This window comes from Cetorhinus maximus, chromosome 16 (assembly GCF_964194155.1).
Source record: "Cetorhinus maximus chromosome 16, sCetMax3.hap1.1, whole genome shotgun sequence".
Classification (NCBI taxonomy): Eukaryota; Metazoa; Chordata; class Chondrichthyes; order Lamniformes; family Cetorhinidae; genus Cetorhinus; species Cetorhinus maximus.
Genome location: NC_135894.1, coordinates 90611375 through 90625411, shown reverse-complemented (window position 1 = coordinate 90625411; position 14037 = coordinate 90611375). Strand labels below are relative to the sequence as shown.

General features: G+C 43.0%; 1 protein-coding gene across 1 annotated transcript in view; it reads right to left on the bottom strand.

Moving 5' to 3' along the window:
* Positions 1–7064: 7064 nt before the first annotated feature.
* Positions 7065–14037, bottom strand: part of LOC144691900 (uncharacterized) — a 42873-nt gene continuing 35900 nt past the window's right edge. The window contains exons 9-11 of the mRNA XM_078560474.1: positions 10415–10527; positions 9703–9898; positions 7065–7854 (exon numbers count right to left, since the gene is read on the bottom strand). Of these exons, the coding sequence (XP_078416600.1) occupies positions 7613–7854; positions 9703–9898; positions 10415–10527 (551 nt within the window). The 3' untranslated portion in view covers positions 7065–7612. The remainder of the gene's footprint in view (positions 7855–9702; positions 9899–10414; positions 10528–14037) is intronic.

Sequence of the window (14037 nt, the reverse complement as noted above, 5' to 3'; positions counted from 1 at the left end):
AACAGTGAAAGAACGGTGATATAGTTCCAAGTCAAGGGCCTGAATTTTACCCTCAGGGTGTGCCCAAAGTCGGCACGGCCGGATGCAGATGTAAAACCCGTTGCTGCCAAGATTGTGCTGTCAACGCGATCTTACGCCAGCTGGCCGTTAATTGGCCAGCCAGTGTGAAATGCGCCTGGAGAAAGGGCCCAGCACTGCCGGTGCGGGGGTGGGGGTGGGGGGTGGGTGGGGGTGGGAAGAGAGCGGTCGATGATGTCACTGCGGGTGCTGGTGAGCGCTTCCACTGAGCTCGCTGAAGGGCAGACAGCTGCCCCAGGGAGCTGCAGGCCTCCGAATAATAAAAGAAAGCCCAAAATTGCTGTGAAAAATGTCCATGCAGGACAATCAAGCACCTGAAAGCCGACCTCATAAAAAAAACAGTCTCCAGATATTTCTTTTTATTTTAAATCCTAACGGAGATTTCATCCCTGCCCTTGGATGAGGTTTCATCAAAAATATAAAGGCCGCCCGGCCGATTGGCCCGTCCGCCAACCATAAGTTTGGATGAGCCACGAGAAATAGCTTTCAATCGGGCTGTTAATGAGCTTTTGTGCGCGCCCGCCCAGCAAAATATTGCGCGAGCGTTCGATGACGTCAGGATGCTCGCCCGATGCCATCTCGCGCGATCTTACACCCATTCAGGAGGACGGAAAATTCTGGCCAAGATAGCGAGTGGCTTGGAGGGGAACTTGCAAGTGGTGGTGTTCCCATGTATCTGCTGAGCTTGTTATTTGAGGTGGTAGAGATCACGGGTTTGTAAGGTACTGTCAAAGGACCCTTGATGGGTTGCTGCAATGCATCTAGTAGATGGCACACACTGCTGCCTCTGCACATCAACAGTGGAGGGAGTAAATGTTGAAGGTAGTGGAAAAGGTGTCATTCAACTGGGCTGTTTCTCCCTCGATGGTTTTGAGTTTCTTCAGTGTTGTGGGAGCTGCACTTATCCAGGCAAGTGGGGAGTATTCCATCACACCCTTGACTTGTACCTTGTAGATGGTGGACAGGCTTTGAGGAGACAGGAGACAAGGTACTCGCTGCAGAATTCCCAGTCTGTGACCTGCTGTGGTGGCCACAGTATTTATATGACTAGCTCAGTTCAGTTTCTAGTCAATAGTAGCCCCCCAGGATGTTGATAGTGGGGGACTCAGCAATGGTAATGCCATTGAATGTTAAGGGGAGGTGGTTAGATTCTCTCTTGTTTGAGATAGTCATTGCCTGGCACTTATGTGACACAATCTCCAATTTAAAATTCTCATCCCTAAGATTAAATTACTTCATGGCCTCATCCTTCCATTTCTCAGTAACTTCCTCCAACCATCCTCCCCTCCCTGCCACCTCTCCGCCATTTCTTTGTCCTTTGACCGTTACCTCTCCCTGTACTTTTGCCCATCTGTGGCAGTTATAGCTTCAGCCAACTGGACACACACTCTAGTTTTTCCTTCTCTAACTTTGTCTACCTCTTCCACCTTGCTTTCCCCCTTAAACACTCACCTCTTGTCCATGCTTTTGACCACCCCTCAAAATGTGTTCTTCTTTTGCACAGTGTCTAATTTTTTATTCCACCTCAGTGGAAAATCTTGCCACTCTGCAGGTGCTTTATGAGCCCAAGTTGTAATTATTGTGCTGCGTCTGAACTTGCCAGGGCCTGGACATCGCTTGGCTCCAGGAGCAGCTGATGAGTAATCTTGACCATCAGCTCGCTTTGCGGTTTGCTGGATAAAAACCCATCAATATATGTCGATTTATGGTATGACTATGTCAATGTTCAAAGTGCGGGTTTTCCAACTGGAGAAAAAATAGCTTTTAAAACAAGCTCTCCAACTATAATAGGCCCATCATTTGAAACTTCACCTCAAACTGGGCAAACAAAGCCAGAGAGGAGCAAAAACAACTTTATACTAGTGTTTATCTTTTGTAAAAATTAACAATGTGAGGGAATTAGACCCCAGAATAAAGTGAAAGGTTTTAAGGTTATTTGTTTACATAATGGAATATGGATTCAGGATGATAAGAATGCCTGGAATTCTTCCATTGCTCCTGCTTTTCTTCTTCCAGAAAGTATAAGCATTAGACAAACATTGGGCTGGATTTTAAAAGCCCTCTCGGGACTGGGAGGTGGGAAGCCATGTAAAATGGCGGTGGAAGGCATGGGAGAGTCTTCCTGCTGTCAAGGGGTATTATCAACTGCAGGAGGGGCAGCAGCATGGCTGCCCACCAGCATTTCTCCATCACCATGATGGTGCCCTCCCATGTGGGGAGGTATCAAGTCAGCTTCCCAGCAGCCTTCCAGAATGGCAGGGTGGCTGGGGCCGTCCTTTATGGGCATGGTCCATGGCTGGCGGCAATGGCTACCTCTTCCCGTGGTGGGGGACCCCTGGTCCCTCCAATCACCAAGGCCTACCTGGCCCTGGCATTCGATAAAATCTCTTACCTGGCCATTAAGGGAGCCACAGCTTGGAGGCAAGCTCTTCTTCTTCCTTCAGCCTCAGCAGTGGCCACCACTCTTAGTGACACTGCCGAGCCTGATTGGGGTCGGCATCTCCGAGAGGCAGAGCAGCATCTTTAATTGGACAGTGGCCCCAGCTGCAGCCTCTTCATTGGCTGCCTCTGGTAAAATCCCACTTGGTGCTTTGGCGTCCACCTGCATGGGCTTGAGACCCGCTTTCGGTTGTTGGTTCAAAGTCCTGGAGCTCCGTCCCTAACAGCACTGTGGGTGTACCTACACATATGGACTGCAGCAGTTCAAGAAGAAGACTCACCACCACCTTCTCAAGGGCAATTAGGGATGGGCAATAAATGCTGGCCTAGCCAACGATGCCCACACCCCATGAAAGAAAAAAAAATTCTTACCACTCTTTGGATACAGAAGTTACTTCTTAATTCTCGACTGGATTTCTTGGTGACTATCTAATATTGATGGCCTATAGTTATGCTCTTCTCCACAAGAGGAAACATTCTTTCTGCATCCACTCTGTCATAATCTTCCATAATTTTTAAAGGCTTTTATTATCTCCCAGCCTTCTTTTTTCAAGAGAGGAGAGACCCAGGGTAAGTGCTGCTTGACAGCACTGTCAATGATCCCTTCCATCACTTTGATGATGACTGAGAGTAGACTGATGGTGTGGTATTTGGCCACATTAGGTATGTCCTGCTTTTTGTGGACAGGATGTATCTGGGCAGTTTTCCATTTTGTCAAGCAGATGCCAGTGTTATCGCTGTACTGAAACTGCTCAGCCGGAGGCACGGCTAGTTCTAGAGCACAGGGTGCATGGCATTTGCTGTACCTAGTGTACTCAGCCATTCCTTGATATCACATGGAGTGAATTAAATTGGCTTTTATTAAGGTGAGGACCTCAGGAAGAAGCAAGGTGAATCATCTACTTGACGCTTCTGGCTTAAGCTTGTTATTTGCACTCACTCTGCTCTGCCATTATTTGTGATTATCTTTGCTTTTTGAGACCTGCTGCATTCTGTATCCTGTATCACATCTTGCCAGCATCATTCACATCCTAAGAAGGAATTAAACCTACTACATCACATGCGACATGCAGAATGGATCTTACAGTTCATAACCAACATCATTAAGCAATGCCATGCACCTTTCTCACAATCACCCTCAATGAATGCAATGCAATATTGGATGAATACTTTCTTGTCTCCCTATTGGTCGAGTCTTACTCCCACACGTGTAGATGGAACATTCTTTATCAATGCCCTGGAGGATGTGCACCAAAAGTATCCCAGAAACAAGGTAGTGATCTGAACAAAAACAGAAAGTGCTGGAAAAACTCAGCAAGTCTGGCAACATTTGTGGAAAGAGAAACAGAGTTAATGTTTTGAGTCCACTGTGGCTCTTCATCCAAAGAAGAGTCATATTGGACTCTTTCAGATTGGACTCAAAACTTTAACTCTGTTTCTTTCTCCACAGGTGGTGCCAGACCTGCTGAGATTTTCCAGCACTTTCTGTTTGTACTTCAGATTTCCAGCATCCATAGTATCTTGATTTTTTTTTTATGGATCAGAGCTGCCTGCCTCTATCTATGCTGAGCAACACGGGATGTATCATGTAAGTGGTAGGTAGCAAATGTACAATTTGGTACACCAATAGTATGGGTGTATAACCAAATATTCTGTTGTCAAGTGTTCTTTGTAAAATAATGCCAACTAAAATTTACCTTGCCCATTATTGTGTCCCATGTGCCAATTCACCCTTTCACCGGTTTCATGATGGATGTCAATAAATGACGGCACCCATCAGGGTTGATGTGCAATGGGTGGATGAGTGGTTGAAGGACTATGTAGTGTAAAGGTAGGTGAGGTGATGTTTCTGGTGGTAGGTACAGACTGCTGGATTTCATTTCCTATATTTTATACTGGATGAACATTTGTGATATTAGGACATTATCGGTACCACAGGAAGAAATGTAAATAGCTGTTCTGGTGATGGGTGCTCCGTTTTCATCTTCTTCCACCTCCTTCTTCTCCTCTATGTTCCTCACCTGAAGGCGGATAATGGGCTTGTTTGTCCTCCCTCCAATCTTCACATGTGGCCCTTATTGTAATGCTCCTGCACCTCATTGGTGGGGGTCCGCAGAAATGAGCCAGGTCTGAAGGTCTCTTGACTCTACTGAGACAGCCTTAAGTCTGCTTCCTTGAACAAAAATGGTCTGGAATATTGGACTTCCACAGTATGTTTGCATCATGACAGTTCCCAAGGAACCTAGCAGAGAGGGGGCTGGTAGCGTCGTGGTAATGTTACTGGTCTAGTAATCCAGAAACCTTGACAAATGCTCTGATGGCACGAATTCAAATCCTACCATGGCAGCTGGGAGAACTTAAATTCAATTAATTAATAAATCTGGAATAAAATGATAGCCTTATTAATAATGATCATGGAACTACTGGATTGTCACAAAAACCTATCCGGTTCACTAATGTCATTTAGGGAAGGAAAATCTGCCATCTTTACCCAGTCTGTGAGCCCAGGTATTCAGCAATGTGGTTGACTGACCTTTAACTGTCCTCTGAAAAGCTACTCAGGTGTATCAAGCCACTACAGAAAGGAGTACCTCCTTCACATGGACTGCAGTTGTTCAAGAAGGCAGTTCACCAACACCTTCTCAAGGCCAATTAGGAATGGGCAATAAGTGCTGGTCTTGGCAGTAGTGCTCACATCCTAAGGCTGAATAAAGAGAACCTGCATGGACCTCTTTTTGTGGTTACAAACCAGCTGTCCCTTGTCGTTTATAAAAGCTCCTGGTTGTTATAATAATGCGTGGAATGGTAAGTATGTGCAGTTATTGGCCAGCCAGGGAGGCAACTTTAACTCCCAGTGCTGGCAAATAATCTATCCGTCATCTGCTTTATGCATTTATTTGCCATGGAGAAGTTCCTAGCTGCACTCTGGATAGAACCAGAGGCAAAACAATTGAGGGCAGTGTTAACCTTCACAGCCACTGATATTTATAGAAATTTGTGTCTGCAGGCTTCAACAGGTAACGGTTCCTTGTGTGGGAGGCTGACAATTTCTGCCACCACATGATGTGACAATTTCCATCTCTGAAACTTCTACCCTTCTGATGGGTTAAGGAAACTGAGCCTCTTTAAACTTTGCAGTGATGTCTCCTGTGATCTCAGCTCCCTCCCCTGACCAGCGCAAGTGCCGATCCCACTACAGCACAAAGTCACTGCCTTGAATAGCGATGGTCTTTTTCTTCTGATATGCTATTAAACACATCCATGCACCTCCCATCCTGATCATGTCAGTTTGAAATCCTCCAGGGCTGAACAAAAGCACTCTCTGCCCCTGTTTCTCTGGTCTGTTACTTGAGCCCGGGGAGACCCATGCACGCATCAAATTTAGAACAGAGTTAAAATCCATTTACAAAGGCCTCATTAACATCTCCTCAAGAATGGCCATTGCACCAATGACTACCCACCCACCTGCAATAGTTGAATCCCCAACATCAGTGAATGGGTTCCTCATCACCATCCAAATGTGACTCCATTAAACCCAGAATTGGGCGCAGGGATCCAGGTTGCAATCCCGATTGTAGGCCATATGTCCGAACAACTGGCTGATCGAATCAAGTTGTTCGCAATAGACAGAGTACAGACTGTATTCATCCACCCCATGCTTGCAAAGCCCAAGGCAAAATGCCTACTGTTAGATGTGATTCCACTATTGGGCAGCACTTGCAGAACAATCCTGAGTGTGCTAATAACAACACTAACAACCAATTTAAGATAATCAGTAGAGATCGTAACATGGTTCATTTACACTTTACTAGACGCGTTACACATTCATACGCATGAACGCGTTCTCTGCAAACAAAAGGAATAAGTTCAAGCTTTGCACATTTTTTGAATTACACAGGAGCTTGGGGAGCCTATAGTTCCTGTTGCTTTCTCTACGACAACACCTCGGCCAATCAGAATTGGCTTGTCAACCAATCAGCATCCTTTTCTCCTGTAGCAATTGTTGTGATCATTTGAAATTTGGCATTCTTGCCTTTGTCCTGATAAGTGCAAGATGAAAAGCTTCAGCAACATGTCTCTCTTTTCAGCATTGATTGAGAATTTATTCATTTTAACCCCACACCCAACCAAAACCATAAGATATAGGGGGTTAAAAGTGCTCAAGATCTTTTTTTTTGACTTTTGCAAAGAATTTCTCAAAGGCAAATTTCAAATTTTACAAGAAAAACATACATGTATTTATTTATTGACAACAATTGTGCAATAATTAAGAAAATGCATAAAAAAATAGAAAATATACAATTGCTTTCAACATCAGAAGGCTTAATTGAAGTGTTAAGAATAATTTGGCATCAAAATAATCCTGCAATGATCTGCTTGTAAAACTACAAATTTGTGACCGTTGAAAGGTTTTCTTTTTGTGCTGTCTTTTCCTTACATTTTTCTCCGCTCTTCTCCTGAGTGGAGAATGGTCATCCTTCGTTAGTAAGTAGGGACACCAGGCAATTCCATTACAAGGAGCATCAGCCAAGCTAGATCCTGCCTCACCCTCCCAGGCCCAGATGGTCGGAGGACAATTGTACTACTGCTGCCGTCATGCCAAATGAGATCAGCGAACTCACCGCATACCAGGGTCAAATCTGGCATCTGGCTAACGTTCGTGTGGCTCAGTACCAAATCAGGCGATATATCCACCAACTACAGCTTTGAGGGGAGGTCATGCTTATGTATTGGTTTCTGTTACTTGAAGATCATAAATCCCAATTGAGAACATGATTTACACTCCAGACAGCTGAGAACCATACGTACTCAGGGCTATGTGGCATTACTCATCATTAGTTAACACAAATATTGTTTGACGCATTCTGCCGCCATTCACAGATTAAACACACCAACTTGAAGCACTAAGTACAATTAAACACGCTTTGATTTTTGTTACATTAATATAAGTGCACATTCATACTTTTGCAGCATTACTTATCCTACATTAGGTTGGAGTGCTCCAGAAGATTATAACGTTAAAAATATTGCATCCAAATCGTGAGAAAACAGGTAAAATTATCTACATTTCTTCAATAAGGTTTTATGGATACAGCTATATGTTTGAATAGCTGATTTGTTTTACAATGTCAGATGTTTCTATGCTACACTTCCCGGATTTTTTCTTTGTATAGATTGCTGTTATTACTGCTGTAAGGGTAGTCAGCAGAGCTACACCTAGAACAGCTCCCAAAACAATTACAGCCACTCTCCATCCATTTTCAGTTCCAGGATTAGGCTGCACGTTGGGAACAGACTGTGATCGGATAGGGGGCTCAGTCGTAAGTTGTGTTGTACCTATAACAGATAATGTGGAACTATTAAAACAAAGCTTATCATAATTTTACAAAAGACTCTTTAGACAATGATACAGCTGGTGCTGCAAAGAATAAAAGGAAACACCCCAAGCAATGGCCAATGTAACCCAGAATTGTCTACGAGAAGCTACACAAGGTCAGGCCAGGTTGATTCTCAGGTAGTGCGTTGCAGACCTTAACTACTCGCTGTGTGAAAAAGCTTTTTCCCATGCCACTTTTGATTCTTTTGGCAATTATTTTAAATCTGTGCCCTTGCATTCTCAATCTTTCCATGAGTGGGAATAGCGTCTCCCTATCTTCTCTGTCCAGACTCTTCATGATTTTGAATACCTCTATGAAATCTCCTCCGAGCCTCTTTTCTCCAAGGAAAACAGTCCTAACTTCTCCAGTCTATCTTCCTAACTGAAGTTCCTCATCCCTGGAACCATTCTTGTGAATCTTTTCTGCACTCTCTCCAATGCCTTCACATCCTTTCTAAAGTGCAGCACCCAGAACTAGACGCAATACCCCAACTGCGGCCTAACTGGTGTCTTATCCAACATAACCTCCTTGCTCTTGTACTCTATGCCCCTATTAATCAAGCCTAGGATACTGTATGCTTTATTAACTCAACTTTCAATCTGTCCCGCCACCTTCAATGAATTAGGCACAAATACACTCAGGTCCCTCTGCTCCTGCACCCCCTTTGGAATTGTACCCTTTAATTTATATTGTCCCTCCTTGTTCTTCCTCCCAAAATGAATCAATTCATATTTCTCCACATTGAACTTCTGTGACCTGTCCATCCATTCTACCAAATTGTCTATGTCCTTTTGAAGTTTTACTCATTCGGTTCCGGTGCCTTTTGAACGTTAGGTACAGACAGCTTATCCAATAACTCCTCCTGATCAATTTTCAACCATTCTGGTGCCTGAAGTTTTTTCTCTTTCACCAGGGCCTGGGTAGCAACTTCTTCCTTGGTAACGATAGATGCAAAGTATTCATTTAATACTTCAGCCATGCCCCTTGCATCCATGCATAAATCCCCTTTTTGGTTCTTAATCAGCTCTACGCCTCTTTTTGCTACCCTTTTACTATTTATATGCCTGTGGAAGACTTTGGGATTGAATTTTATGTTGGCTGCCAGTCTCTTTTCATGCTCCCTCTTTGCTTCTTTTATTTGCTTTTTTACCTCCCCTCTGAACCTTCTATATTCAGCCTGGTTCTTAATTGTATTTCCTACCTGACATCTATCATAAGCACACTCTTCTCACCCTCCCTCTCTATCTCTCTCTCCCTCGCTCTCCTTTATAACCTACAATGCTCCCAAAGTCTCACACTCTCCTCTCTCTCTCTCCCTCCCTCTATCTCTCTCTCCCTCGCTCTCCTTTATATCCTACAATGCTCCCAAAGTCTCACACTCTTCTCTCTCTCTCTCTCTCTCTATCGCTCTCTCTCGCTCCTTTGTATCCTGCTGGGCTCCCGAACACTTGCGATAGGAGGAAGGAAAGGCTGAGAAAGGTAAGGAGTTCCATAGACCAGGATTTTCCAGCCCTGCCTGTGGCAGGCATTGCCGTGGGCAGAACAGGAAAATTTGGAGAGCGACCAAAAGTCAATTGCTCCAAATTTTCCTGTCCCGCCGCAACGATGCCTGCCACTGACAGGGCTGGAAAATCTCGCCCAAACCCTTGTGTGCTGGTGAGGAATGAGTTAGGGAGAAAGTGGGACAGTGAATCTTGATTTAAACACACATTCAGAGTGGTCGAGAATTGCGTAGGACATTTTTAACTCAAAAAAGAAGAAAGCACTGACCATATAATTATTGCTATATACACATCGTAACACTTGCCTGTTATGGAGACTGAACTGTTGCTATCAAGTGCTTTTAATGCAGTGCCAACAGCACTTAGCAAACTGCTTCTGTTGACATTTGAGGTGTTGTTCAAGACAGCCAGAAAATTTACCACTACGCTTCCATTTTGAAAACCAACGATGGAGACATTAAAACTATTATCATTGAGATTGGTTTGTGTAGTTGGCACAACCTGAAAACAAAGTACAAATATTATTTACTCAGCACTAAGTTGCACTTCCGAGTTCCATTCATTACATCCCTCACCCGTTCTCTTATCCATCCAGCAAGGATTCCATCTATCCATCCACCCACTCATCCATCCATCTACCAACCACCCATTCACCCAGTCATCCACCCATTACTCATCTACATCTCCGGCAACTGATCCATCCATTACTCATCCATCCATCCAGAAACCTATTCATTAATCTATCTATCCACCCATCTTTTCTTCCAAATCATCCTTCAATCCACCTATCCTTCCAACCACTCATCTATTAACTCATCCATCCAACCATCTGCATAAAAGAAATAAAATAAGCAGGAGAGGCAAGCCAAGGGGCATCCAGTGAGTAAATGCAATCTGCAGGGTGAGTACATGTTTAACACTCACTAATCCTTAGAGGGATTAGCATACAAACTATTGGGTCTAACAATGAGAATTTGTTTTACAAAAAGAAGCAAGCACAAAAGTAATTTAACTTACTGTGTTTATAAAATTGTCAGATAAGTTCCTGTAGGCTTCACTTGCAGGATTTTTCAGGTCATTGGAGAACTCTGTGGATTTCAATGTTGCTTTCATACGAAATGCAATTTTGCCTGTACAAACAATAAGAAACCATTAGCTATTTCTCTTCAGCCTATGTTGAATTTGCATTGGAATTAGGGCCACATTGCCTTAGATTTACAAGACATGAACAATTCCACAGTATAATAAGAAGTTATTCAGACGCATGACGCTCCAGTGCACAGAGGATTACATTGTCCTAAAATCATGCAGGATCTTAATCTGTTTCTGCTTAAATTTCAGTTGTTCAAAGGAAAGGGTTAATTGATACAGCCAGAGGAATGTTCTACGCTAGACCGGGCGCAAAACAAATAAGAAATGGTGCTGAAGTCCTTTTGCTGTGGGGACGCAAATGAAGTGCGGATTGAGAAAAGGCCATTGTATTAGCAAGCTCCGTTCCATCCAGTGGAAAATGTACAATTCACGTTGGAGGAAAGTTTCTTCCAGGCATTCTGTTCCAACAACGTCATAAACAGAGAGTTCTTTTGGATTGATATTTCCAGCAAAATTTGTAAACACATATGTGAAATTTAGTCAGGAAGAATTAACAAATGAAGCAGTCACGTGATGTTTAAGATGTTGTTAACCCACAGCAAGCAGGGAAGCTCACCATCAGCAACATTTCCCTCAGGACCCCAACCACCATCACTTATTTCAATTTTTTTTTTGAAGGAGGTAAATAATTTCTAAGGGGACTATTTTTAAACTGTCTTCTGTCATTTGCTCAATAAATTAATTTACTGATGACTTTAAAAATCTTTACAGCTTTTGTACTATGTGTAATCCACTGTGAATAGTGCTCCTTTTGGCCTACCTCTATGCTATAATTTTCACAGGAGACTCTGTTTTTCTGTGTCTTTAGTCTGTTGCTATAGCATTTGCTGATTCCCTGGGCACTAATCTCACTAAGGTTACCCAAGTAAATTTGCCAGATTCCCTAATGCTGGTGACCAGGGAGTAAATGGCAATTCTTCCATGTTGGCGTCATCTGTGTAAGGTACGTGCCTGAATTGGAGGCACCTGAACAATCCTAATCAATAGTAAGTATGCCTTGGAGTCCACCAGACCATAAGACATAGGAGCAGAAGTAGGCCATTCGGCCCATCGAGGCTGCTCTGCCATTCAATGAGATCATGGTTGATCTGATAATCTTCAACCCCACTTTCCTGCCTTTTCCCCCATACCCCTTGATTCCCCTACTGATTAAAAATCTGTTTATCTCAGCCTTGAATATGCTTAATAACCCAGCCTCTACAGCCCTCTGTGGTAAAGAATTCCATAGGCTCACCACTCTCTGAGAAAAGAAATTCCTCCTCATCTCTGTCTTAAATGGGCGACCCCTTACTTTGAGATTACTCTGATCCTAGATTCTCCCACAAGGGAAAACAACCTCTCAGCATCTACTCTATCAAGCTCCCTAAGAATCATATGTTTCAGTAAGGTCGCCTCTCATTCTTCTAAGCTCCAATGAGTACAGACCCAACCTACTCAACCTCTCCTCATAAGGAAATCCCTCCATACCTGGGATCAACCTAGTGAACCTTCTCTGGACTGCCTCCAATGCCAGTATATCTTTCCTCAGTTAAGGGGCCAAAAACTGTTCACAGTATTCTGGGTGTGGTCTAACTAGTGCCTTGTATAGTTTTAGCAAGACTTCCCTATTTCTATACACCATTCCCTTTGAAATAAAGGCCAACACTCTATTTGCTTTCCCTATTACCTGCTGAACTTGTATGCTGGCTTTTTGGGATTCATGCACGAGGAGTCCCAAATCCCTCTGTGCTGTAGCCTTCTGCAATCCATTTGAATAATATTCAGCTCTTCTATTCATCCTGCAAAATGCATAACCTCAGATTTTCCCACATTATATTCCATCTGCCGAGTTTTTGCCCACTCACTTAACCTGTCTATAGACAGGTTAAGCCTCTGTAGACTCTTTGTGTCATCCTTACCGTTTGCTTTCCCACCTATTTTTGTGTCATCCACAAACTTGGCGATAGTATGTTCACTTCCTTCATCTAAGTCACTAATATATATTGTAAATAATTGTGGCTCCAGCACTGTGGCACTCCACTAGTTACAGGTTGCCATCCTGAAAATACCCCCTTATCCTAACTCTGTCTTCTATTAGTTAGCCAATCCTCTATCCATGTTAACACACTACCCCCAACACCAAGAGCTCTTATCTTATTAAGTAGCTTTATGTGCAGTACCTTATCGAACGCCTTTTGGAAATCCAAATATACTACATCTACTACTTCCTCTTTATCGACCCTGCTTATTACCTCCTCAAAGAATTCTAATAAATTTGTCAGGCATGATTTCACCTTCATGAAGCCATGATGATTCTGCTTGATTATATTATGCATTTCTAAATGCTCTGCTATTACATCCTTTATAATAGACTCTAACATTTTCCCGATGACAGATGTTAAGCTAACTGGCCTATAGTTACCTGTGTTTTGTCTCCCTCCCTTTTTGAATAAAGGTCCTACATTGGCAGTTTTCCAATCCTCTGGGACTTTTCCAGAATCAAGGGATTCTTGGAAGATTACTACCAATGCATCCACCATTTGTGTAGCAACTTCCTTTAATATCCTAGGATGCAACCCATCAGGTCCAGCGGGCTTATCGGCCTTTAGCCCCATTAGTTTCCCTAGTGCTTCTTCTCTAGTAATAGTTATTGTACTGAGTTCCTCCTCCGCTTTTGCCCCTTGATTATTTAGTATTTTTGGAATGCTATTCGTGCCTTCAACCATGAAGACTGATGCAAAGTATATATTCAACTCCTCTGTCATTTCCTGGTTCCCCATTATTACTTCCCCAGCCTCATTCTGTAAAGGGCCTATGTTCACTTTGGCCTCTCTCTTCCTTTTTATATAGTTAAAGAAGCTCTTACTGTGCATTTTTATATTACTTGCTAGTTTACCCTCAATGTTTATTCTCTCCCTCTTTATTATTCTTTTGATCATCTTCTGTTGGTTTTAAAATCTTTCCCAATCCTCTAGCTTGCTACTAATCTTTGCTACATTGTATGATTTTTTCTTTCAATTTGATACTGTCCTTAACTCCCTTGGTTAACCATTCCTAGAATCCTTCTTTCTCACGGGGATATATCTTTGTTGTGAGTCATGAATTATTTTCTTAAATGTTTGCCATTGTTCATCAACTGTCTTTTCTGCTGAACTCCTTTCCCAGTCCACTCCAGCCAACTCTGCCCTCATTCCTTTGTAATTACCCTTATTTAAGTTTAGCACAGTTGTTTCCGACCCAAGTTTTTCACTCTCAAGCTGAATGCTAAATTCCACCATGTTATGGTCACTTTTTCCTATGGGATCTTTTACTCTGAGATCATTTATTAAACCTGCCTCATTACACATTACCAGATCCAAAGTAACCTGATCCCTGGTTGGATCCACAACATATTGTTCTAGGAAACTGTCCTGAATACACTCTATGAACTCTTGCTCGTGGCTACCTCTGCCATTTTGATTTTCCTAATCTATATGAAGATTAAAGTCACCCATGATTAATTTACTGCC